The sequence below is a fragment of the Primulina tabacum genome, chromosome 11 (genome assembly GCF_025594145.1).
Source record: "Primulina tabacum isolate GXHZ01 chromosome 11, ASM2559414v2, whole genome shotgun sequence".
NCBI lineage: Eukaryota > Viridiplantae > Streptophyta > Magnoliopsida > Lamiales > Gesneriaceae > Primulina > Primulina tabacum.
This window is the reverse complement of record NC_134560.1, coordinates 22,597,099-22,623,453: the sequence shown is the minus strand read 5'-3', so window position 1 is coordinate 22,623,453 and position 26,355 is coordinate 22,597,099. Positions and strand designations below refer to the sequence as shown.

General features: G+C 39.1%; 1 protein-coding gene across 1 annotated transcript; it reads right to left on the bottom strand.

The window, feature by feature from the left end:
* Window positions 1-953: 953 nt before the first annotated feature.
* LOC142519694 (uncharacterized) lies at window positions 954-1,561 on the bottom strand. The gene is made up of 2 exons (XM_075622725.1): window positions 1,430-1,561; window positions 954-1,343 (listed from the first exon to the last, which is right to left on the bottom strand). The coding sequence occupies exons 1-2, from the start codon at window positions 1,559-1,561 to the stop codon at window positions 954-956; spliced, it is 522 nt and encodes a 173-aa protein (XP_075478840.1).
* Window positions 1,562-26,355: the final 24,794 nt, after the last annotated feature.

The window sequence follows — 26,355 nt, the reverse complement described above, 5'->3', positions numbered from 1 at the left end:
AACCGTTTGGAATATACAGTATTACAAATATGATTTTCATGATACTCATCATATGAGCATCTCATATTCTTTCTACTATTTGTATATTCAAGGGCTTTATCTATGCAACTAGCATGGGTATACAGATAAAGAAGTGCCAAAATGATAAATTCAAATATTACTAAAATAAAGATTGTTTATACATATAGTTTCATTGTGAACACTCGGCGGGCACCTACTCTAACACGGGGACCATGTCCCGGGACTTGGGAATGGTCGAGGTGTGGTGCCTTGAGCCAAAGTGTAGTGCCGTGGGCTTATCAATAACCAAGGTGCAGAGCCTTGGGCCGGGGAGCATGGCCCGGGACTTGGGAATGGTCGAGGTGTGGTGCCCCGAGCCAGGGTGTAGTGCCCTGGGCTTTTTATGTAACCGGGGCTTTGTACCACCCGGGTTAAGATATTAGAATCATACATAACTCTTTGAGAAAACAGATTTTTCATTATATCTTCCTTCAAATAATTACATTTGTCAAGCGTAATATTTCTTTAAATTAAATACATTCCAGGGCCTTTTGAGAGAACGTCCTTGGGGCATTTTCTAGATAAAAAGATCTCGAGCTGACCCTCCGGATTATTTTATAAGGTCCTTCCCACCGAGCTTCCAGTTTACCAACATCCCGGGCAGGGTTGACTTTCTTCATGACTAGATCCCCTACTTGGAAGTCTCGGATCCGGACCTTCCTGTTATATGACTTCAAAACCCGGCTCTGATAGTCTTCCATTCGAATGAATGCTCGGTCTCTCTTCTCTTCTACCATGTCCAATTCCATGGCCCGGCTTTGATCATTGTTGTCCGGGTAAGCATCTACCCGGGAAGAGGTCTGCCCTACTTCAATTGGGAGGACTGCTTCAGAACCGTATACCAAGTTGAAGGGAGTTTCTTGAGTTGGTGCTTGGGGAGTTGTTCTATACGCCTAGAGAACACTGGGTAATTCTTCCACCCAGTTCTTTCCTTTGCCTTGTAGCCTGGTTTTCAGTGCTTGTATAATAATTCTATTCACAACTTCTGTTTGGCCATTAGCTTGAGGATAGGCAACGGAGGTGAAAGACTGAGTCATCTTCATTTCCCGACACCAGGATGTAATCTCTTTTCCCTGAAACTGTCTTCCATTTTCTGAGATCAGTCTTCTAGGTACTCCAAACCGGTATACTATGTTCTTCCACAGAAATTTCAAAACTTCATGCTCAGTGATCTTGGCCAAGGGCTCAGCTTCCACCCATTTAGAAAAATAATCTACAGCCACCAGTAAGAATTTCTTTTGAGTCCAGGCAATTGGGAAGGGACCCATAATATCCATGCCCCACTGATCAAAAGGACAAGATGCCCAAATAGGATTCATAAGAGTGGCCGAGATATGTTGAAAATTTGAGTGGTGTTGACATCCTTCACAAGCCTGGACCACTCGGGCAGAATCTTGGTTAAGAGTTGGCCACCAGAACCCGGCAAGCATTGTCTTTCGGGCCAAAGATATTCCTCCGAGATGCTCAGCACAGCATCCTTCATGGATTTCCCGGAGGACATAATCCACTTCTCCCTCAGATAAGAATTTTAATAGAGGTCCTTGGAATGATCTCCTGTACAAGACATTATTTAAGAGAACAAACCTGGGAGCTTGTCTCTTAATCTTTTGAGCTCAGGCTTTGTCCGCGGGCAGTTCATTATTTATAATGAATTTGATCGGTGGTGTCATCCAGGAGTCCTCGGGCACTGGTAATATTTCTTCCTCGGCGGAAAGGGCCAATTGAGAAATATGCAAGACTTCCCAGGTGCGGACTTCTGACAAAGAAGCAACCATTTTTTCTAGAGCATCTGCCTCTCCATTCTCCTCTCGGGGTATTTGTTCAATACTCCAATCCACAAAGATTTTCGCTTGAGCTTGAATGAGCTGTAAATATTTGAGCATCATGTCATCCTTAGCTTCATAAACGCCCTTTATCTGTTGAGTGATTAGCTATAAATCAGAGTACAGAATAATCCGGGATTCTCCAACCTCCCGGGCATCTCGGATACCAGCAAGGACAGTTTATACTCAGCCTCATTATTGGTTACCCGGGAATCAATCCTTAGTGCCAATTTAATCTTTTCTCCCGAGAGAGATATTATTACAACCCCTACTCCACACCCAAAAGGCTAGAAGCTCCATCCACAAAAACTCTCCATACTTTCTCTTCGTTGGGCTGAATCATTTCAGATAAAAAATTTGACAAGCCTTGTGATTTGACGGCAACCCGGGTCTTATATTCAATGTCATACTCGCCCTATTCCACTGTCCATTTGATCATCCGCCCGGACACTTCTGAGTGAGTCATAATCCTCCCTAGAGGACTATTGGTGAGAACAACAATTTGATGCGACAAAAAGTAAGGTCGCAGCTTCCGGGCGGTCATGATCAAGGCCAAAGCAATCTTCTCTACTTCAATGTAACAAAGCTCGGGGCCTCTTAGAGCATGGCTGACATAATATATAGGCTTTTGATCATAGCCTTCTTCTTTTATCAGAACTGAGCCGACAGCATACTCTGTAGTAGATAGATAAACGAATAATTTCTCCCGGGCTCCGGCTTCACCAATATAGGAAGCTCTGCAAGATGGATCTTCAAGTCTTGGAAGGTCTGTTCACACTTATCATCCCATCCGAATTGTTGGGCCTTCCTTAGGACCTGAAAGAAAGGATAACTTCTATGTGCTGACCGGGATATAAATCGAGAAAGGGAAGCAATCCTCCCAGTCAGCTTCTGTACTTCTTTGACAGATCGGGGAGATGCATGCATAACACAGATTTGATTTTCTCCTGACTCACCTCAATTTCCCGATCTGTCACTATGTACCCCAAGAACTTGCCACTCTTTACGACAAAAATACACTTGGCAGGGTTCAGCTTGATCCCATAATGCATAAGAGTGGCAAAAGTTTCCTCCAAATCAGAATTGAAATCCGCAACCTCTTTATACTTGCCCAAAATGTCGTCACCTCCACATTCCGGCCCAATTTCTTCTCAAAGACTTTGTTCATGAGACGCTGGTAAGTGGCCCTTGCATTCTTCATCCCGAAAGGCATTACAACATAAAAAAATATACCTCCCGAAGTGATGAAGCTGGCTTTATCTTGATTACTCTTGGCCAGGGGGATTTGTGAAAGGGATCGATTTTAGGTGTCCGAATTCGCAACGGAAGCAACAAAATTTTCGAAAATGATATTTCTAACATAAAATTTTCGAGCACCTCTAGTACTAGTGTGTAACATATACAAAACACAAAATCATATTCATAGGGTGTTAAGATAATTACCTATCAATCTCAAAGATTGATGTAATGGCTCCAACCAAGTTGTAAACAACTTGGCTCTTCAAAGGCAAGACAAATCTACAATCTCTTCTTGTTCTCCTTTCTTCAAAATCAAGCCCACCACCAACTAGGTAGATCTCCTCATATTTTGCACTAGAAAAATAGGAGGATTTTTCAAAGAGAAATGTAAGGATTCCTCAACAATTGAAGAACAAAATTGGGAGAAAATGAAGCTTCAAGTTTCGGCCAAAGTGTGATGGGAGGGTGAGTGAATGAGTTGTCTTAGTGTGTGAAAAAGTAGAGACCAACTTTATGCATGCCATGCAATTTTTTAATAAAAATTAATCCCCAACTCTTCACCTCCCTAGCATGCTTTTTAATTGAGCTTGTAACATTTACAAAGCCCATTGACTTTTATTTAAATGTCCCAAACTTATTTGAGTCCATTTAAAATTTACTTGATTTTACTCAAGTCCACTAGTTTAATAATTATTTCTAATTGAGCTCTACAAGGCCAATATTATTTAATTAGTTCAACACTTGAATTAATTTAATTATTTGAACTCTACTAAGCACACTAGTGTTTAATTAATTCAACACTTGAATTAATTTAATTTAGTCCATAATAATGTTTATGAAAATCACAATTTTCAATACATTATTTGTTTGGCCAACTTTTAATTTAGGAACACTTCCTCAAATTAAAAAGTTACATTCTCCTAATAGAAGTCATACTTCTATTTTTCTTTACGCTTATAAACTCCTTTGTAAGCCGTTCAACACATTGAACTATTTTTACTTCTCAACGGGATCTAGAAAGCTAGTACTTGTGTGGCTCTCAATGGTTCTTTGATACAACTAGCCGTGGGTTCACATCTCCATGTGATTCGTACTAAACATGTCCTTATACGAGCATACCCCAATTGCTCCATTCTTACTTATCAACTCCTTGATAATAAGAATGTCAGAACTCAAGTCTGATAGTACCCAACCAATCATGTTAAACGCCTAGCAGCATCGCTTACATGATTCCCTAGGTATCAAATGATTGTGCCTGCAAGAACCATTCAATTATGGTTAGCGTACAGTACGGTCCTTTCAACTCATATATCCCGACCGATTCGACAACCATTGGTATATCGAGAGTTGTCAATGAATCGCTACTATGTGCCATGTCGTAGTTGCATCAATGGTGTAATCTATGAAACCCATTTCATAATTACCACCATACTCTGATCAGAGATTTCATACTACATACACATAGGATATCCATACCCGAAGGTAAGCGGTGAATCCCCGACTACAATGCAACGAATTCTATATGTTTCGACAAAACACCCAACCTTGCCACCTGATGACCCCATGAAAATCGGTAAACAAGTCAAAGTGTAATTCTAGTACATAGAGTCTCAATGTTGTCCCGGGACATAAGGACTAATGGTGTATAACCATAAACTAGGACGTTTCCACTCGATAAGTGAGAACCACTTGGAAAGTCCTTTATGGATGGTTGTTCAGTGCACTCTATAAGGAGCACCTATCTGCATGCTCGGACATCACAATGTCCCCTACCAATGAAACATGGTACTCACATCGCAGATACTAATCTCGAACTCGAGCGGCCTATATCCTTCTTAGCGGCGGCTGAATCGACTAAGAACTGTTTAGAATATACAGTATTCTAAATAAGAGTTTCATGATACTCATCATATGAGCATCTCATATTCTTTCTACTATGTGTATATTCAAGGTCTTTATCTATGCAACTAGCTTGGGTATACAGATAAAGATGTGCCAAAATAATAATTTCAAATATTATTAAAATAAAGATTGTTTATACATAGAGTTTCATTGTGAACACTCGGCCAACACTTGGCTCGACGTGCACCTACTCTAACAATCTCCCACTTGCACTAGAGCCAACTACCCATATGCTTCAAACCCATCGATTCGCAATGCTTCTCGAATAATGGTCCAGGTAAAGGCTTAGTTAGTGGATTAGCAACATTATCTGCGGAGCCGACTTTTTCAATCAAGACATCTCCACTTTCCACAATCTCTCGGAGGATGTGGTACTTTCTCAATGCATGTTTGGACTTTTGATGAGACATTGGCTCCTTTGCTTGAGCTTTAGCTCCCGTGTTGTCACAGAACACCGAGACATGAGCAACTCCATAGGAACGACATCTAACTCTTGGACGAAATTCCTTATCCAAACAGCCTCCTTTGCTGCATCTGGTGCAACAATGTATTCGACCTCAGTGGTGGAATCCACAGTACTGTCTTGCCTGGAACTCTTCCAAGAGACTGCGACACCATTGAGCATGAATACGAACCCAGAGGTTGAATTCGAGTCATTGATATCGCTTTGGAAGCTATAGTCGGTATAGCCTTCCAATTTCAGTTCCCCAACCCCATAGACCAAGAACAATTCATTGGTCCTTCTCAAATACTTGAGGATGTCTTTCACAGCTTTCCAATGTCGAAGACCGGGGTTCGATTGATATCTACTCACTACACTTAGTGCGAAAGCCACGTGAGGACGTGTAGATATCTTCTCATACATGATGCCACCAATCGCAGATACATACGGAATGCGTGTCATCGCCTCTATCTTTGCATCAGTCTTGGGAGACATAGACTTGGATAGGGACACGCCATGACACATTGGTAGATGTCCTCTCTTGGACTCATCCATCGAGAACCTCTTCACGATGGTATCAATGTATGTGGACTGGGTGAGACCAAGCAATCTTCTTGATCTATCTCTATAGATCTGTATTCCCAATACAAAAGATGCTTCACCCAAGTCCTGCATCGAGAACTTACTCGCTAACCATATCTTAGTTGATTGCAACATTACTACATCATTCCCAATGAGTAGAATGTCATCAACATAAAGCACCAGGAATGTCACAACACTCTCACTAACCTTCTTATACACACAGGGTTCCTCAGGATTCTTATTAAAACCAAACTCTTTGATTGTACTATCGAATCTAAGGTTCCAACTCCTAGATGCCTGCTTTAGACCATAAATGGTTCTTTGAAGTTTGCATACCATATGCTCAATTCCGATAGATGTAAACCCTTCAGGTTGAGACATGTAAATCTCTTCCTTATTATCCCCATTAAAAAAGGTTGTCTTAACATCCATCTGCCATATCTCATAGTCATACCATGCAGCTATGGCTAGAAAAATCCTTATAGACTTGAACATTGCAACTGGAGAAAAGGTTTCCTCAAAGTCAACTCCTTGTCTTTGAGTATATCCTTTTGCCACCAATCGCGCCTTGAAGGTCAATACCTTCCCATCCGCCCCAAGTTTCCTATTGTAAATCCATTTACGCCCTACGTGAACAATTCCCTCAGGTGGATCCACGAGATTCCACACTTGGTTTGAATGCATGGAATTCATCTCAGATTCCATCGCTTCAAGCCACTTGGATGAATCGGCATCAGATAACGCTTCATTGAAGGTCCTTGGATCACATCCATGGTTAGGCTCATCATGGCCCTCTTCAAGAAGCAGACCATACCTCACAGGTGGACTCGAGACTCTCTCGGATCTTCTAGGAGCTTGTATCTCCTCTCTTGGCTCTTCGGGTTTTGGTTCTATAATTGTGGGTGTCTCTCGAAATTTTTCGAGTTCTATCATCTCCCCTTTTCTATCCAATAGAAATTCCTTTTCCAAAAAGGTTGCATTCCTAGAAACAAACACTTTTGTTTCTTTGGTATGATAGAAATAGTATCCAACTGAATTCCTTGGATATCCCACAAAATAACATAAAATGGATCGACTATCCAATTTATCTCCCACTACCTGCTTCACATAAGCAGGGCACCCCCATATTCTAAGATAAGAATATTTGGGAGGCTTACCCATCCATAACTCATATGGTTTCTGCCTTTGATTGGACATTTAGTGGAATATCTTTCAATTTTAAGTTATAGAGATCGTTTTCCAGTTCACCAGTACCAATCAAACATTCATTCTTGTAAATATTGCAAACACCTTTGCTAAAGAAACAAGAATATCCATCTTTATCAACATAGAAATGGAAACAATGTTTTTTCATAAAATCAGGTGCAAACAAAACATCTCTTAAAAATTAACTTAAAATTATTGTTCAACAATAAGTAAACATCTTCAACAGCCTTGGCAGCAACTCTTGCCCCATTGCCCATCCTCAAGAAGGTCTCACCTCCCCTTAGTCTCCTATTTCTTCCCATCACCTGCAAATCATTACAGAGATGTGAGCCACAGCCGGTATCCAATACCCAAGAAGTAGAGTTAATTGAAATGTTTACTTCAATGTAGAACATACCATTTTCAGAACTTTTATGAGCAAGATATTCTTTGCAATTACGCCTCCAATGTCCAGGCTTCTTGGAGTGATGACAAACATCACTAGTCTTGTCAGCCTTAACTGGTGTGGCTGCCACGACGGGATTCGGAGATTGCCTCAACAAGGGCACGTTCTTCTTGGGACGTTGGAAAGAACGCTTCTTTCCCTTCCCTTGTGGATCAATCTTCGTACCAGATGAAGAACCCACATAAAGAACCAACTTCTCTTTCTTGATGGTGGATTCAAACGTAACAAGCATGTTAACCAACTCCTCAAGGCTCAGCTCTAGCTTGTTCATGTTGAAATTCACCACAAAAGGATCAAATGAGCTAGGCAGCGATAAGAGCAACACGTCGGTGGTCAACTCCGAAGGCAACATCAGATCCATGCCAATGAGCTTGTCCACGAGCCCAATCAACTTCAGGCCATGCTAATGGACCGAGGCCCCATCTCGCATGCGCAAAGTGATCAGCTCCTTGATGGTAGCATGCCTAAGAGGCCGTGTTTGCTCACCAAAGAGCTCCTTGAGATGCAAATGAATGTCAGCAGCACTGTTTGCATCCTCAAAACGTCTCTGCAGCTCATCATTCATAGAAGCCTGCATATAACACCTGGCTTTCAAGTCATGGTCACACCATTCCTTTTAAATCTGCAATTCCTCAGGAGTGCAGTCAGTCGGAGCCTCAACAGGGGGCTACTAAGTCAGTGTATATGCTATCCTTTCCGAATTCAAGACAATTTTTAGGTTTCTTAGCCAATTGAGGTAGTTAGGTCCGGTTAATACGTGTTTGTCGAGTATTGCAGATAGCGGATTGCGAATCGAAGACATTGTCAAAAATTGTACTGAAAAGTATAACAGATAAATGTTAATGACTATTTTAAAATATTCAGTAAGATATAAAGTATGGACTTTTACTTTATAAATGTTTACTCCCACTATTTTGACATCTTTCACTACCCTCTAGTGAAAACGGGAAACTATTTTCCTCAGTAGGTACGCAAGGTCCAATTAGCGAATCATGATCCCGAATAATATCAGCCAATCACAATTCCTAAAAGGTAGTTTCCAATTGCATCTCAATGCAACCCTCTACGTAAACTTTTGTCTCACGTTTGATTAAGACCCAATAATATGACGTCGTTCATCTTCACGTGTCAAACCTTACCCATCGATGTTGATGAAAGGGATCGATTTTAGGAGCCCGAATGCGCGACGGAAGGTACAAAATTTTCGGTTTTTGCAAGAGAAAAATCGAGCACCTTTGTACTAGTGCGTAACATATACTAAACACCTTCGTCATACATAGGGTGTTAAGAAATTATACCTATCAACCTCTTAAGGTTGATGACGGCTCCAACCAAGTTGTAAACAACTTGGCTCTTCAAAGGCAAGACAATCTACAAGCTTCCTTCCTTCAAAATTAGGCCCACCACCAACTAGGTAGATCCCCTCATATTTTGCACTAGAAAAATAGGAGGATTTTTCTTTGAGAAGTGATTTCTTTCCTCAACTCTTGAAGAAGAAAAATGAGAGAAAAATTGAGAGAATGATGTTGAATATTTCGGCCATGTGTATATGAGGATAGAAGGGAGAGAAACTTTCTTGGTTGTGTAAAAAGTGAAGTCCAACTTTTGCATACCATGCCTTGATTAAACAAAAAGTTGTCTCCCAACTCTTCACCTCCCATGCATGTATTTTGAGTGGGCTTGTAACAATTACAAGGCCCATGGACTTTAATTTAATTGTCTCAAACATATTTGAGCCCAATTAAACTTTACTTGATTTTACTCAAGTCCACTAGTTAAATAATTATTTCCAATTGGGCTCTACAAGGCCCAATGTTATTTAATTAATTCAACACTTGAACTAATTTAATTATTTGGACTCTACTAGGCCCACTAGTGTTCAATTAATTCAACACTTGAATTAATTTAATTTAGTCCATAACAATGTTTAAAAAATACATTTCTCTCATAGAAGTCATACTTCTATTTTTCTTCACGCTTATAAACTCATTTATAAGCCGTTCAACACATTGAACTATTTTACTTTTTAACGGGATATAGAAAGCTAGTACTTGTGTGGCCCTCAATGGTTCATTGATACAACTAGCCGTGGGTTCACATCTCCATGTGATTCGGACTAAACATGTCCTTATATGAGCATACCCCAATTGCTCCATTCTTACCTATCAACTCCTTGATAACAAGAACGTCAGAACTCAAGTCTGATAGTACCCAACCAATCATGTTAAATGCCTAGCAGCATCGCTTACATGATTTCCTAGGTATCAAATGATAGTGCCTGCAAGAACCATTCAATTATGGTTAGCGTACATTACAATCCCTTCAACTCATATATCCCGACCGATTCGACAACCATTGGTATATCGAGAGTTATCAATGAATCGATACTATGTGTCATGTCATAGTTGCATCGATGGTGTAATCTATGAAACCCCTTTCATAATTACCATCATACTCTGATCAGAGATTTCAACCTACATACACATGAGAACACATAGGATATCTATACCCGAAGGTAAGCGGTGAATCCCCGACTACAATGCATCGACTCCTATATGTTTCGACAGAACACCCAACCTTGCCACCTGCTGACCCCATGAGAGTCGGTAAACAAGTCAAAGTGTAATTCTAGCACATAGAGTCTCAATGTTGTCCCGGGTCATAAGGACTAATGGTGTACAACCATAAACTAGGACTTTTTCACTCGATAAGTGAGAACCACTTGAAAAGTCCTTTATAGAGGGTTGTACAGTGCACTCTACCAAGCGCACCTATCTGCATGCTCGGACATCACAATGTCCCCTACCAATGAAACATGGTACTCACATCGCAGATACTAGTCTCGAACTCGAGCGACCTATATCCTTCTTAGCGGCGGATGAATCGACTAGGAACTGTTTAGAATATACAGTATTCCAAATATGAATTTCATGATACTCATCATATGAGCATCTCATATTCTTTCTACTATTTGTATATTCAAGGGCTTTATCTATGCAACTAGTATGGATATACAGATAAAGATGTCCCAAAATAATAATTTCAAATATTATTAAAATAAAGATTGTTTATACATAGAGTTTCATTGTGAACACTCGGCCAACACTTGGCTCGACGGGCACCTACTCTAACAATCTCCCACTTGCACTAGAGCAACCTACCCATATGCTTCAAACCCATTGATTCGCGATGCATCTCGAATAATGGTCCAGGTAAAGGCTTAGCTAGTGGATCAGCAACATTATCTGCAGAGCCGACTTTGTCAATCGACACTTCTCCTCTTTCCACAATCTCTCGGAGGATGTGGTACTTTCTCAATGCATGTTCGGACTTTTGATGAGACATTGGCTCCTTTGCTTGAGCTTTAGCTCCCGTGTTGTCACACAACACCGAGACATGAGCAACTCCATAGGAACGACATCCAACTCTTGGACGAAATTCCTTATCCAAACAGCCTCCTTTGCTGCATCTGATGCAACAATGTATTCGACCTCAGTGGTTATATCCGCAGTACTGTCTTGCCTGGAACTCTTCCAAGAGACTGCGACACCATTGAGCATGAATACGAACCCAGAGGTTGAATTCGAGTCATTGATATTGCTTTGGAAGCTATAGTCGGTATAGCCTTCCAATTTCAGTTCCCCACCCCCATAGACCAAGAACAATTCATTGGTCCTTCTCAAATACTTGAGGATGTCTTTCACAGCTTTCCAATGTCGAAGACCGGGGTTTGATTGATATCTAATCACTACACTTAGTGCAAAAGCCACGTCAGGACGTGTAGATATCATACCATACATGATGCTACCAATTGCAGATGCATAAGTAATGCTTGTCATCGCCACTATCTCTGCATCAGTCTTGGGAGACATAGACTTGGATAGGGGCACGCCATGACACATTGGTAGATGTTCTCTCTTGGACTCATCCATCGAGAACCTCTTCACGATGGTATCAATGTATGTGGACTGGGTGATACCAAGCAATCTTCTTGATCTATCTCTATAGATCTGTATTCCCAATACAAAAGATGCTTCACCCAAGTCCTGCATCGAGAACTTACTCGCTAACCATATCTCAGTTGATTGCAACATTCCTACATCATTCTCAATGAGTAGAATGTCATCAACATACAACACCAGGAATGTCACAGCACTCCCACTGACCTTCTTATACACACAGGGTTCCTCAAGATTCTAAGTAAAACCAAACTCTTTGATTGTACTGTCGAATCTGAGGTTACAACTCCTAGATGCCTGCTTTAGACCACAAATAGATCTCTGAAGTTTGCATACCATATGCTCACTTCCGACAGATGTAAACCCTTCAGGTTGAGACATGTAAATCTCTTACTTAATATCCCTATTAAGAAAGGCTGTCTTGACATCCATCTGCCATATCTCATAGTCATACCATGCAGCTATGGCTAGCAATATCCTTATGAACTTGAACATTGCAACTGGAGAAAAGGTTTCCTCAAAGTCAACTCCTTGTCTTTGAGTATATCCTTTTGCCACCAATCGCGCCTTGAAGATCAATACCTTCCCATCCGCTCCAAGTTTCCTCTTGTAAATCCAATTACACCCTATGGGAACAATTCCCTCAGGTGGATCCACGAGATTCCACACTTGTTTCGAATGCATGGAATTCATTTTAGATTCCATCGCTTCAAGCCACTTGGATGAATCGGCATCAGATAACGCTTCCTTGAAGGTCCTTGGATCAAATCCATGGTTAGGCTCATCATGGTCCTCTTCAAGAAGCAGACCATACCTCATAGGTGGTACTCGAGACTCTCTCGGATCTTCTAGGAGCTTGTATCTCCTCTCTTGGCTCTTCGGGTGTGGGTTCTATAATTGTGGGTGTCTCTCGAACCTCTTCGAGTTCTATCATCTTCCCTTTTCTATACAATAGAAATTCCTTTTCCAAAAAGGTTACATTCCAAGAAACAGACACCTTTGTTTCTTGGGGATGATAGAAATTATATCCAACTGAATTCGTTGGATATCCCTCAAAGTAGCAAAAAATGGATCGACTATCCAATATATCTCCCACTGCCTGCTTCATATAAGCAGGGCACCCCCATATTCTAAGAGAAGAATACTTGGGAGGCTTACTCATCCATATCAAATATGGTGTCTGCCTTTGAATGGACATTTAGTGGAATATCTTTCAATTTTAAGTTATAGAGATCGTTTTCAAGTTCACCAGTACCAATCAAACATTCATTCTTGTAAATATTGCAAACACCTTTGCTAAATAAACAAGAATATCCATTTTTATCAGCATAGAAATGGAAACAATGTTTTTCACAAAATTAGGTACAAACAAAACATCTCATAAAATTAACTTAAAACTATTGTTCAACAATAAGTAAACATCTTCAACAGCCTTGGCAGCAACTCTTGCTCCATTGCCCATCCTCAAGAAGGTCACACCTTCCCTAAGCTTCCTACTTCTTCCCATCACTTGTAACTCATTACAAAGATGTGAGCAACAGCCGGTATCCAATACCCAAGAAGTAGAGTTAATTATAATGTTGACTTCAATGTAGAACATACCATTTTCAGAACTTTTCTAAGCAAGATATTCTTTGCAATTACGCCTCCAATGTCCAGGCTTCTTGCAGTGATGACAAACATCACTAGTCTTGTCAGCCTTAACTGGTGTGGCTGCCACGATGGGATTCGGAGATTGACTCAACAAGGGCACGTTCTTCTTGGGATGTTGGAAAGAACGCTTCTTTCCCTTCCCATGTGGATCAATCTTCGTACCAGATGAAGAACCCACATAAAGAACCAGCTTCTCTTTCTTGCTAGTGGAATCAAAGGTCACAGGCATGTTAACCAACTCCTCAAGGGTCGGCTCCATCTTGTTCATGTTAAAGTTCACCACAAAAGGATCAAATGATCTAGGCAGCGATAAGAGCAACACGTCGGTGGTCAACTCCGAAGGCAACATCAGATCCATGCCAACGAGCTTGTCCACGAGCCCAATCAACTTCAGGCCATGCTCATGGACCGAGGCCCCATCTCGCATGCGCAAAGTAATCAACTCCTTGACGGTAGCATGCCTAAGAGGCCGTGTTTGCTCACCAAACAGCTCCTTGAGATGCAAATGAATGTCAGCAGCACTCTTTGCATCCTCAAAACTCCTCTGCAGCTCATCATTCATAGAAGCCTCCATATAACACCTGGCTTTCAAGTCATGGTCACACCATTCCTTGTAAGTCTGCAATTCCTCAGGAGTGCAGTCAGTCGGAGCCTCAACAGGGGGCGACTCAGTCAGTGTATATGCTATCCTTTCCGAATTCAAGACAATTATTAGGTTTCTTAGCCAATTGAGGTAGTTAGATCCAGTTAATACGTGTTTGTCGTGTATTGCAGATAGCGGATTGCGAATCGAAGACATTGTCAAAAATTGTACTGAAAAGTATAACAGATAAATGTTAATGACTATTTTAAAATATTCAGTAAGATATAAAGTATGGACATTTACTTTATAAATGTTTACTCTCACTGTTTTGACATCTTTCACTACCCTTTAGTGAAAACGGGAAACTCCTTTCCTCAGTAGGTACGCAAGGTCCAATTAGCGAATCATGATCCCGAATAATATCAGCCAATCACATTTCCTAAAAGGTAGTTTCCAATTGCATCACAATGCAACCCTCTACGTAAACTTTTGTCTCACATTTGATTAGGACCCCATAATATGACATCGTTCATCTTCACGTGTCAAGCCTTACCCATCGATGTTGAACCTTAATGGACGGTCGCCATGAGTTCCCCCAAAAATATGAGCCGAAATCATGGGAGTTCCACGTAGTTCACATCACCATGTTAATGGATGTCACAGCTTTCCGGCACGCAGGGCCCCCCCAATAATATGAGCCGAGCCCCGAGTACGGGTAGCGTTCATCATGCACCCATTGTCGATGGAAAGCATGAAAATTATAAACAAATTTATAATTCCCCTTTTCGGTCTTGATATTAATTTTGAATCTTATTCAAAATGAGGGTTTTTAATTTTGAAAGGTCTCATCATTAATTTTATTTGAAAACTCGCCATGTTTGATCGTATGTTTGCCGGATTCATGCAACTTTGTTATTATCATAATAATAACGCACATACTCATTATTTATAACATATCATGCATATATTATAAACAGTAAACAAACAAGGATGATCAATCGCCCCAACACTAATGGCCTGTGTGAGCTAAACACGGGCCTAGGTCCAATCCTAGGGAAATGCATGGAATGCAAATGCAACTATTACATTAGCTTCCAATATTTACATGTCTTCGATCTTCATAATCATCATGGTTACCATCTTCCAATCTTGATCATCCACTATACTAATATTTACAAATAAATATCCATGGCAAATAGGGATACATCCCATGGGGGTAGGAACGGGCCATAAACCAAGCCCACTTTTAATTTGATAATTATTACAATCATTCAACACAAAATATCCTAGCATACACTTAGCAAATTGGGCTTGGGCTTTTGATCATCCTTCATGCATAATATCACATATCATACACCATCAATTAATTATCACAATAATTAATTGATCAAATATTATATATCTTGATCAAATCACTAACCGCCACGATTATAAATTAAATTAACAAAGTATACAAACACCTTTGTCTACTTTCTAATTAATTTATTTATAACCGAATTTCTTGTAAATCACCATTTACTATAAATAACTAAAGTCTAACTTCAATTATTTATTTTATGAGAAAATATTTGCAACTTTTGTAAATTTAAACTTAAGGGCCCAAAAAATCATTGTTCACCAAAAACATTTTGGCCCATTTAAAATTCACAAATATGTTAGCCATCCAATGTCCCAACAACTCAAGGCCCATGACACTTTGATATTTCAAAACATCTTTTGAAAACCCTAGTCGTCATCGCCGTCGCCGGAGCTCCGTCGCCGGATTCCGTCCAACAACAAATTTTTTTTTTATTTTTAATGGGGCGTTCGGGCTGCCCTTGCTGCCTGAAATGGGCAGCCCCTCGGGCAGACCGAGCTGCCCGAAATGGGCAGCAACAAGCTGCCCGAAATCCCCTCTCAAAAACCTTGATTTTTGTTACAAATTTTCATCTCATGCGGTTACAAATCGACCTCAATATAATATTAAGTATATGTTACACAAAAATTAGTACCCTTAACTCTTGATACCACTTGAAAGGGATCGACTTTAGGTGCCCGAATGCGCAACGGAAGGTACAAAATTTTCGGTTTTTGCAAGAGAAAAATCGAGCACCAATGTACTAGTGTGTAACATATACTAAACACCTTCGTCATACATAGGCTTTTAAGAAATTATACCTATCAACCTCTTGAGATTGATGATGCCTCCAACCAAGTTGCAAACAACTTGGCTCTTCAAAGGCAAGACAATCTACAAGCTTCCTTCCTTCAAAATTAGGCCCACCACCAACTAGGTAGATACCCTCATATTTTGGACTAGAAAAATAGGAGGATTTTTCTTTGAGAAGTGATTTCTTTCCTCAACTCTTGAAGAAGAAAAATGAGAGAAAAATTGAGAGAATGATGTTGAATATTTCGGCCATGTGTGTATGAGGAGAGAAGGGAGAGCAACTTTCTTGGTTGTGTAAAAACTAAAGTCCAACTTTTGCATACCATGCCTTGATTAAACAAAAAGTTGTCTCCCAACTCTTCATCTCCCATGCATGCATTTTGAGTGGGCTTGTAACAATTACAAGGCCCATGGACTTTAATTTAATTGTCTCAAATATATTTGAGCCCAATTAAACTTTACTTGATTTTACTCAAGTCCACTAGTTAAATAATTATTTCCAATTGAGCTCTACAAGGCCCAATGTTATTTAATTAATTCAACACTTGAACTAATTTAATTATTTGGACTCTACTAGGCCCACTAGTTTTCAATTAATTCAACACTTGAATTAATTTAATTTAGCCCATAACAATGTTTATGAAAATCACAATTTTCAAATACATTATTCACTTGGCCTACTTTTAATTTAGGAACACATTCATAAATTAAAAAATACATTCCTATCATAGAAGTCATACTTCTATTTTTTTTTACGCTTATAAACTCATTTATAAGCCGTTCAACACATTGAACTATTTTACTTCTCAACGAGATCTAGAAAGCTAGTACTTGTGTGGCCCTCAATGGTTCATTGATACAATTAGCCGTGGGTTCACATCTCCATGTGATTCGGACTAAACATGTCCTTATATGAGCATACCCCAATTGCTCCATTCTTACTTATCAACTCCTTGATAACAAGAACGTCAGAACACAAGTCTGATAGTATCCAACCAATCATGTTAAACACCTAGCAGCATCGCTTACATGATTCCCTAGGTATCAAATGATAGTGCCTGCAAGAACCATTCAATTATGGTTAGCGTATAGGACGGTCCCTTCGAATCATATATCCCGACCGATTCGACAATCATTGGTATATCGAGAGTTGTCAATGAAACGATAATATGTGTCATGTCGTAGTTGCATCGATTGTGTAATCTATGAAACCCCTTTCATAATTACCACCATACTCTGATCAGAGATTTCAACCTACATACACATGAGAACACATAGGATATCCATACCCGAAGGTAAGCGGTGAGTCCTCGACTACAATGCATCGACTCCTATATGTTTCGACAGAACACCCAACCTTGCCACCTGATGACCCCATGAGAGTCGGTAAACAAGTCAAAGTATAATTTTAGCACATAGAGTCTCAATGTTGTCCCGGTTCATAAGGACTAATGGTGTACAACCATAAACTAGGACTTTTCCACTCGATAAGTGAGAACCACTTGGAAAGTCCTTTATGGAGGATTGTTCAGTGCACTTTACCAGGCGCACCTATCTGCATGCTCGGACATCACAATGTTCCCTACCAATATAACAATGTACTCACATCGCATATACTAGTCTCGAACTCGAGCGGGCTATATCCTTCTTAGCGGCGGCAGAATCGACTAGGAACTGTTTAGAATATACAGTATTCCAAATATGAGTTTCATGATACTCATCATATGAGCATCTCATATTCTTTCTACTATGTGTATATTCAAGGGCTTTATCTATGCAACTAGCATGGTATACAGATAAAGATTTGCCGAAATAATAATTTCAAATATTATTAAAATAAAGATCGTTTATACATAGAGTTTCATTGTGAACACTCGGCCAACACTTGGCTCGACGGGCACATACTCTAACAGTTGAACCTTAATGGACGATCGCCATTATTTCCCCCAATAATATGAGCCGAAAACATGGGAGTTCAACGTAGTTCACATCACCATGTCAATTGATGTCACAGCTTTCCGGCACCCAGGGGCCCCCCAATAATATGAGCCGAGCCCCGAGCTTGGGTAGCGTTCATCATGCACCCATTGTCGATGGAAGACATGAAAATTATAAACAAATTTATAATTCCCCTTTTCGGGCTTGATATTAATTTTGAATCTTATTCAAAATGAGGGTTTTTAATTTTGAAAGGTCTCATCATTAATTTTATTTAAAAGCTTGCCATGTTTGATCGTATGTTTGCCGGATTCATGCTACTTTGTTATTATCATAATTGTAATGCACATATTCATTATTTATAACATATCATGCATATATTATAACCAGTAAACAAAACAAGGAAAATCAATCGCCCCAAAACTAATGGCCTGTGTGAGCTAAACACGGGCCTAGGTCCAATCCTTGGGAAATGCATGGGATGCAAATGCAACTATTACATTAACTTCCAATATTTACATGTCTTCGATCTTTATAATCATCATGGCCACTATTTTCCAATCTTGATCATCCACTATACTAATATTTACAAATAAATATCCATGGCAAATAGGGATACATCTCATGGAGTGGGAACGGGCCACAAACCAAGCCCATTTTAAATTTGATAATTATTACAATCATTCAACACAAAATATCCTAGCATACACCTAGCAAATTGGGCTTGGGCTTTTGATCATCCTTCATGCATAATATCACATATCATACATCATCAATTAATTATCACAATAATTAATTGATCCAATATTATATATATTGATCCAATCACTAACCGCCACGATTATAAACTAAATTGACAAAGTATACATACACCTTTGTCAACTTTCTAATTAATTTATTTATAACCGAATTTCTTACAAATCACAATTTACTATAAATAATTAAAGTCCAATTTCAATTATTTATTTCATGAGAAAATATTTGCAACTTTTGTAAATTTAAACTTAAGGGCCCAAAAAATCATTTTTCACCAAAAACATTTTGGCCCATTTAAAATTCACAAATATGTTAGCCATCCAATGGCCCAACAACTCAAGGCCCATGACACTTTGATATTTCAAAACACCTTTTGAAAATCCTAGTCGTCAGCACCGTCGTCGGAGCTCCGTCGCCGGATTCCAGCCGACAAAAAATTTTTTTATTATTATTTTGAGTGGGACGTTCGGGCAGCCCGAGGGGCTGCCCTTGCTGCCCGAAATGGGCAGCCCCTCGGGCAGCCCGAGCTGCTCGAAATGGGGAGCAACATGCTGCCCGAAATTTTCCCCCAAAATGCCTTGATTTTGTTGCAAAAATTTCATCTCATGCGGTTAGAAATCGACCTCAATATAATATTATGTATATGCTACACAAACTAGTACCCTTAGCTCTGATACCACTTGAAATGGATCGATTTCAGGTGCCCGAATTCGCAACGGAAGCAACAAAATTTTTGAAAATGATATTTTCTAACATAAAATTTTCGAGCACCTCTAGTACTAGTGTGCAACATATACAAAACACAAAATGACATCCATAGGGTGTTAAGATAATTACATATCAATCTCAAAGATTGATTTAATGGCTCCAACCAAGTTGTAAACAACTTGGCTCTTCAAAGGCAAGACAAATCTATAAGCTCTCTTTGTCCTCCTTTCTTCAAAATCAAGCCCACCACCAACTAGGTAGATCCCCTCATATTTTGCACTAGAAAAATAGGAGGATTTTTCAAAGAGAAGTGTAAGGATTCCTCAACAACAACAATTGAAAAACAAAATTGGGAGAAAATGAAGCCTCAAGTTTTGGCCAAAGTGTGATGGGAGGATGAGTGAATGAGTTGTCTTGGTGTGTGAAAAAGTAGAGACCAACTTTTTGCTTGCAATGCAATTTTTAATAAAAAGTAATCCCCAACTCTTCAACTCCCTAGCATACTTTTTAAGTGGGTTTATAACATTTACAAAGCCCATGGACTTTTATTTAAATGTCCCAAACATATTTGAGCCCATTTAAATTTACTTGATTTTACTCAAGTCCACTAGTTTAATAATTATTTCTAATTAGGCTCTACAAGGCCCAATATTATTTAATTAATTCAACAATTGAATTAATTTAATTATTTGGACTCTACTAGGCCCACTAGTGTTTAATTAATACAAAACTTGAATTAATTTAATTTAGTCCACAATAATGTTTATGAAAATCACAATTTTCAAATACATTATTTGTTTGGCCAACTTTTAATTTAGGAACACTTCCACAAATTAAAAAGTTACATTCTCCTAATAGAAGTCATACTTCTATTTTTCTTTACGCTTATAAACTCCTTTGTAAGCCCTTCAACACATTGAACTATTTTTACTTCTCAACGGGATCTAGAAAGCTAGTACTTGTGTGGCCCTCAATGGTTCATTAATACAACTAGCCGTGGGTTCACATCTCCATGTGATTCGGACTAAACATGTCCTTATACGAGCATACTCCAAATGCTCCATTCTTACTTATCAACTCCTTGATAACAAGAATGTCAGAGCTCAAGTCTGATAATACCCAACCAATCATGTTAAACGCCTAGCAGCATCGCTTACATGATTCCCTAGGTATCAAATGATAGTGCCTGCAAGAACCATTCAATTATGGTTAGCGTACAGTACGGGTACTTCAACTCATATATCTCGACCGATTCGACAACCATTGGTATATCGAGAGTTGTCAATGAATCGATACTATGTGTCATGTCGTAGTTGCATCAATGGTGTGATCTATGAAACCCATTTCATAATTACCATCATACTCTGATCAGAGATTTCATACTACATACACATAGGATATCCATACCCGAAGGTAAGCGGTGAATCCCCGACTACAATGCATCGACTCCTATATGTTTCGACAGAACACCCAACCTTGCCTCCTGATGACCCCATGAGAGTCGGTAAACAAGTCAAAGTGTAATTCTAGCACATAGAGTCTCAATGTTGTCCCGGGTCATAAGGACTAATGGTGTACAACCATAAACTAGGACGTTTCCATTCGATAAGTGAGAACCACTTGGAAAGTCCTTTATGGAGGGTTGTTCAGTGCACTCTACAAGGAGCACCTATCTGCATGCTCGGACATCACAATGTCCCCTACCAATGAAACATGGTACTTACATCGCAGATACTAGTCTCGAACTCGAGCGGCCTATATCCTTCTTAGCGGCGGCTGAATCGACTAAGAATTGTTTAGAATATACAGTATTCTAAATATGAGTTTCATGATACTCATCATATGAGCATCTCATATTCTTTCTACTATGTGTATATTCAAGGGCTTTATCTATGCAACCAGCATGGGTATACAGATAAAGATGTGCCAAAATAATAATTTCAAATATTATTAAAATAAAGATTGTTTATACATAGATTTTCATTGTTAACACTCCGCCAACACTTGGCTCGACGTGCACCTACTCTAACAATTTGATGATACCCCTTGTAGGCATCCATGAAACTCAGCAATTCAAAGCCTGAGGTGGAATCCACCAATTGATCAATCATGGGTAGGGGATAATGGTCTTTGAGGCAAGCTTTATTGAGATCACGAAAATCAACGCACATCCTCCACTTACCGGTGGACTTTAGCACCAACACTACATTCGAAAGTCATATAGGAAATTGGATTTCCCGAATGTGGCCGCCTTCAGCAGGTCTCTCACCTGTTCGTCAATAACTTTGTCTTTTTCAGGACCAAAGTTTCTTTTTTTCTGTTTCACCGGGTGAGATCCCGGGATAATGTTCAAATGATGCTCAGATATCAAGGGTGAGATCCTCGACCCTGTAAGTCCATCTGCATCAGGGCCTATTTAAAGATTAAATTCACAGAACTGCCCGAGTCAATAAAGACCCTCATGAAATCATAATTGGCCACCCGGGCTTTGATGAAGAGGGCATCATTGTGGGGCTGATTTACTCCATTCAAATTCTCCGGGCCAAAATTTATCACCGCCTCATTTCTCCTCATCCCTTCCACCTCCATGCAATCCCTCCTACTCCTGGATTTCCTAGCCCGGTTAGAGTCACCATCAGTGGATCCTCCCGAAATCATTTTGATTAATCCCATAGCCGGGGGTGAATTCTTCTTTCTCTCGGGCTCGGGTTCTCTCCTTCTCCCGGGCTCATTCCTTGGATTACTCCTCAAACCTCCTCCCCTTGAACTGGATTCGGGCTGCCGAGATGTCCAGGGTGGCAATCTCGGTCTCTTGTTGGCTTGACCAGATCCCGGGGCGGAAGGTAAGGCATAGTCTCCTTTCAACGTTTTGCAGTCTTCGGTGTTGTGATAACATACTTTGTGGAGGGTGCAAAATCCTCTCTTCTCAGGCCCGGATAGTTGATAATCCGGGGCCAGATCTCTACTGCATTCCTGGACCTCCTTTTCCCGGACAATCTTTAGAGGAACATGGTGAGAAAAGTGCCAGGGATTCCTCCTCCTTTGTCCTTTCTCCTCGGGCTTAGACAGCCAGTCCCCTCTCTCATTCCTTACGGCCTCCCTCTTCTGCTTCTAGGCCTCTTCGATATTGATGTATTTTTCTGCCCGGGATAATAAATCCTTGAAGTCCCCGGGCACTTTCTGGGTTAATGACTTGAAAAATTCACCATCTCTCAAGCCTTAGGTGAATGCAGTCGTTTTTGTCTCAGTGGCACAAGTAGGAACATCTAGGGCCACTATATTAAATCTTCTGATGTAAGCCCTTAGACTCTCCTCCGGGCTCTGCTTGACCTCAAAAAGACTAAAAGAAGTCTTCTTGTATTTCTTGCTACTGCTGAAATGGTGTGAGAACACCTTTTGAAAGTCTTTGAAGGAATGGATGCTTTGAAGAGCCAATCCCTCGAATCATCTCTGAGCAGAATATACCAATTTCGTTAAGAACGTCTTACACTTTATTCGATCAGTGTAGCAGTGTAACATGGCCATATTCTCAAACCTGGCCAGGTGTTCTTTAGGATCTTCATTTCCATCGTAATCTCTTACTTTGGCGGATTTGAAGTTCCCAGGAAGAGGCTCCCGGACAATAATATCAGCAAATGGGCATCCTCTGGCGATTGCCCGGGAAGTACTCCGGCTTTCCAACTGTCCTTCCCAGACCTTCATCTTTTGTCTTAGTTTCAACAATTCTTCCGCCACAGTTGGTGATTTGGAACCGGTGCTAGACTCCTCGTCCTCTCTTCTCATCCCCTCCCCCTCCCTCAACTCCTGCTGCTGCTCCTGCTCATTCTCCTGTCCCCCTCCAGGTGGGGTAACTTGATGAGAAGCTTACTTCCTGGTCATGGCTTGTTTTACTGCCTCGGTTACAATTCTGGCCAATTCCATCGGGGACATGGTAATAAGATTGGGTCCGGTGGTATGGACACCACCTTGTCCTGAAGTCTGTGTACCATCTCCAGGGTTTCGAGAATTGTCCTGGTTAGTTCTTTTTGTTCGAGCCATATCAACGCCTTAGTCTCAAGTTTCCCACAGAAGGCGCCAATTATTCGATCTCGTTAAAATGGATGAGCGGGATAAAGAGCTCCAACAGATCGAATCAGTAATTTTTAGTGTTTGAGAGTTTGGGTGAAGATAATGGCTGCAACAACACCTGCAAACAAGGAAGTAACTCGTGAATGGGCGCCGGTAGAGTGTCCGGCGTTGCCACTCCGAATCTAAATATATGATAGAATATATGTAAAATGTTTGAGAGTTCAAGAATTCAGAATCCTTAAATTGGAAATATACTTGCTATTAATAGTAGAAAATTAGGTAGGTACCTCGATTTCAGTGCCACCTACTAAGTATGGCAAGTCGGCTGCCCATACTTGTAGCTTCTGATGACTTCTAAAATACTCTAATTCCAAGTTGTTCTGACAGATTAGACATCTTATATCAATCACACTCGAGTGTGGTGCAATTCTCGAGACGGCCCGGGTGATAAGGTACCCTGGCATATATCTGAGAGCCCGGGCTATCTGGTGATCACCTGGGAAAAGAAGAAGTGTCTGGGTTTTGAGGAAAGTGCTCGGCATATTGGCTCTGATCTGGGCTACCCGGGTTAATGAAAACCCGGACCCTTAGGGTATCATATCTTATTGTTGTTGTCTAGATACATATAGAAGTTGGAAAGTTATTATATGGAGAAATAACCGCTCCTTCCAACAAATTCAAATGTTCAATTTGAATCCATTTTATTTGGGTCGGGTTGAGTCAGCTCTCATCATCAACCTGTAAACCAAATTTTTATTTTTTTTTAATTTCCTACATTGCTGATAGATACGCCTCCTCGTATTTCATTTCAACCTTCAGCGTTTACTCATAGCACTTGATTTACAGCAGAACGTTAATAAATTCAAGTTTTAGTTAAATTTTGGCGACGGGGCTTTTCGAACACCTTTCTGATGGTATTGTTTAGTTATTATCAAATTGGATCCAAGTAAATAAAAGTGACAAATTGTATATGATGTATTTTCGCCAGTGTTGGAAGAGCTTGTAGGAAGCATAATCATAATCAAGTTGGGTGGAAGTGTTTTGGGACGATTATGAATGCCTATTTTAAGTCAACTCATGTAATTTTTAGTAAGAAGTGAAACTGAGAATTTTTTTAAAAATTTTGTTAATGATTTAACATTATCTTCAATTTTAATAATATTTTTGGAGATTTTTTAAAAATATAAAAGTTTATTTATATAAGAGTTTTTTAGAATTTTGAATGTAATTCATAAAATTCAAATCATATTTATTTTAAGATTTTATTTTTAAAAAAATATTTTGTTTTTTTTATTTTCATTTCTAGTTTTTTTAACATATTTTGTGCATTTGTAAAAATTTTATTAATCTTTTTTTATTATTAATCTTATTTAAATTTTTAAGCATTCTTAATATAACAAGATAAATTAATTTTGATATAAATTATTCAAAATAAAATAATAATTATATAAATACTTTGTTGATGGTGTCTGAATCTAAATTTGGAAAATTAGCAAATACAAATTTTATATATATTAAGGATATTGTTGTTATCCAACAAAAAAACAAGTTTGCAATTATTTTTTTTTGAAACAGCCAAACTTCAAATTATATCAACTCTGAAATTTTATTTTTATGAGACATAGTTGATTAATCAGTTGTATGCTTATATTGCTTTGTGTGTGTGGCATATTTCGAACTTTGAACCTTGATCTATAAAATTTTGTTTATCAACAAAAAAGAAGTTTCAAGACTCTAATCATAAAGACACTATAAAAACCCGAAAGAATTTAGTAATCATAGCTTTTTTTAAAAAAAAAAATTTATTAAAATATATAGAGGAAATATAAGGATAACAAATCTTGGGTATGATATTGTTTTTGACATTTAACCAAAAAATTGTTCCTATAAAATATTTTTGCCCATGAAAAAAAAACCCTATTATATATTCAAATATTAATATCGAATATGCTTCGTCCCAGTCTACAGATACATGAAAATATTCTCTGTTTTTTCTTTAAAATAATTTAAATTTAAGTGGCGTAAATTATTCTAAGAAGATAGTAATCTGATATTTTTTTATATGTACACTGTACCTATATATTAAGAATTAAAAGGTAAGTAGTAACATGCATTGACTAATTTTAAGGAAGATGTTATCGTTTAACGTGATAATAAAATATTGAACCATCATTTCCTTTTATTTAGGTGTGTGCATAATAAAAGGTTTATATATTGTCTTCTCACACGATGAAAATCCATTATATTTAATGTGACTTCTACTGTTTTAAAAAGCTGCTAATTTTTTTTTTTACAAGCTTATTTTTCAAAAATATTAGAATTGTGCATGCATGCAGGTCTACTGAAAAATACAATTTTTTTTAAAAAATAATCGTAGTCAAGTGACAAATGAAATACTGCGTCTTAAAAAAATTTGCCAACGCTGCCTTCAACCATGAGTGAACAGCATAAAACAAGTAAAATCTTGAAAATCATCAACATAATAAATAAACTTACTCAACTGATCATGTCTACTCAAAACTCATAAAATCGTGATGTGCGGAAAATGTGGTCCACGGGTCGTATGCGTACAGCGAGCTCTGCCTACTCAGCATTCGGCACTTCCAGTCTCCTCATCGACATGCTCACCTGTATCATTCACACCTAGTGAGTTTAAAGACTCGACACACATGTATCGTGTCAACAAATACATGTACATATCATGTTGCAGTGAAAAATACCGTAATCAACATACATTTCATTATCGTGAAAAGTCGTATGCATAATTAAAAACTTTTCAAGCATAATCATAATCATAGTACATATCATCATATCAACATATACGTGTTCATTCTCTTAATTT

Bases quoted from the DNA above. Each gene is read 5' to 3' on its own strand.
- LOC142519694 (XM_075622725.1), bottom strand. From the start codon at position 1,561: ATGTCCTCCGGGAAATCCATGAAGGATGCTGTGCTGAGCATCTCGGAG. The intron at 1,344-1,429 runs GTGAAGGATGTC...CCTTTTGATCAG, and splicing joins TGCCCGAGTGGTCCAGGCTT to TGGGGCATGGATATTATGGG.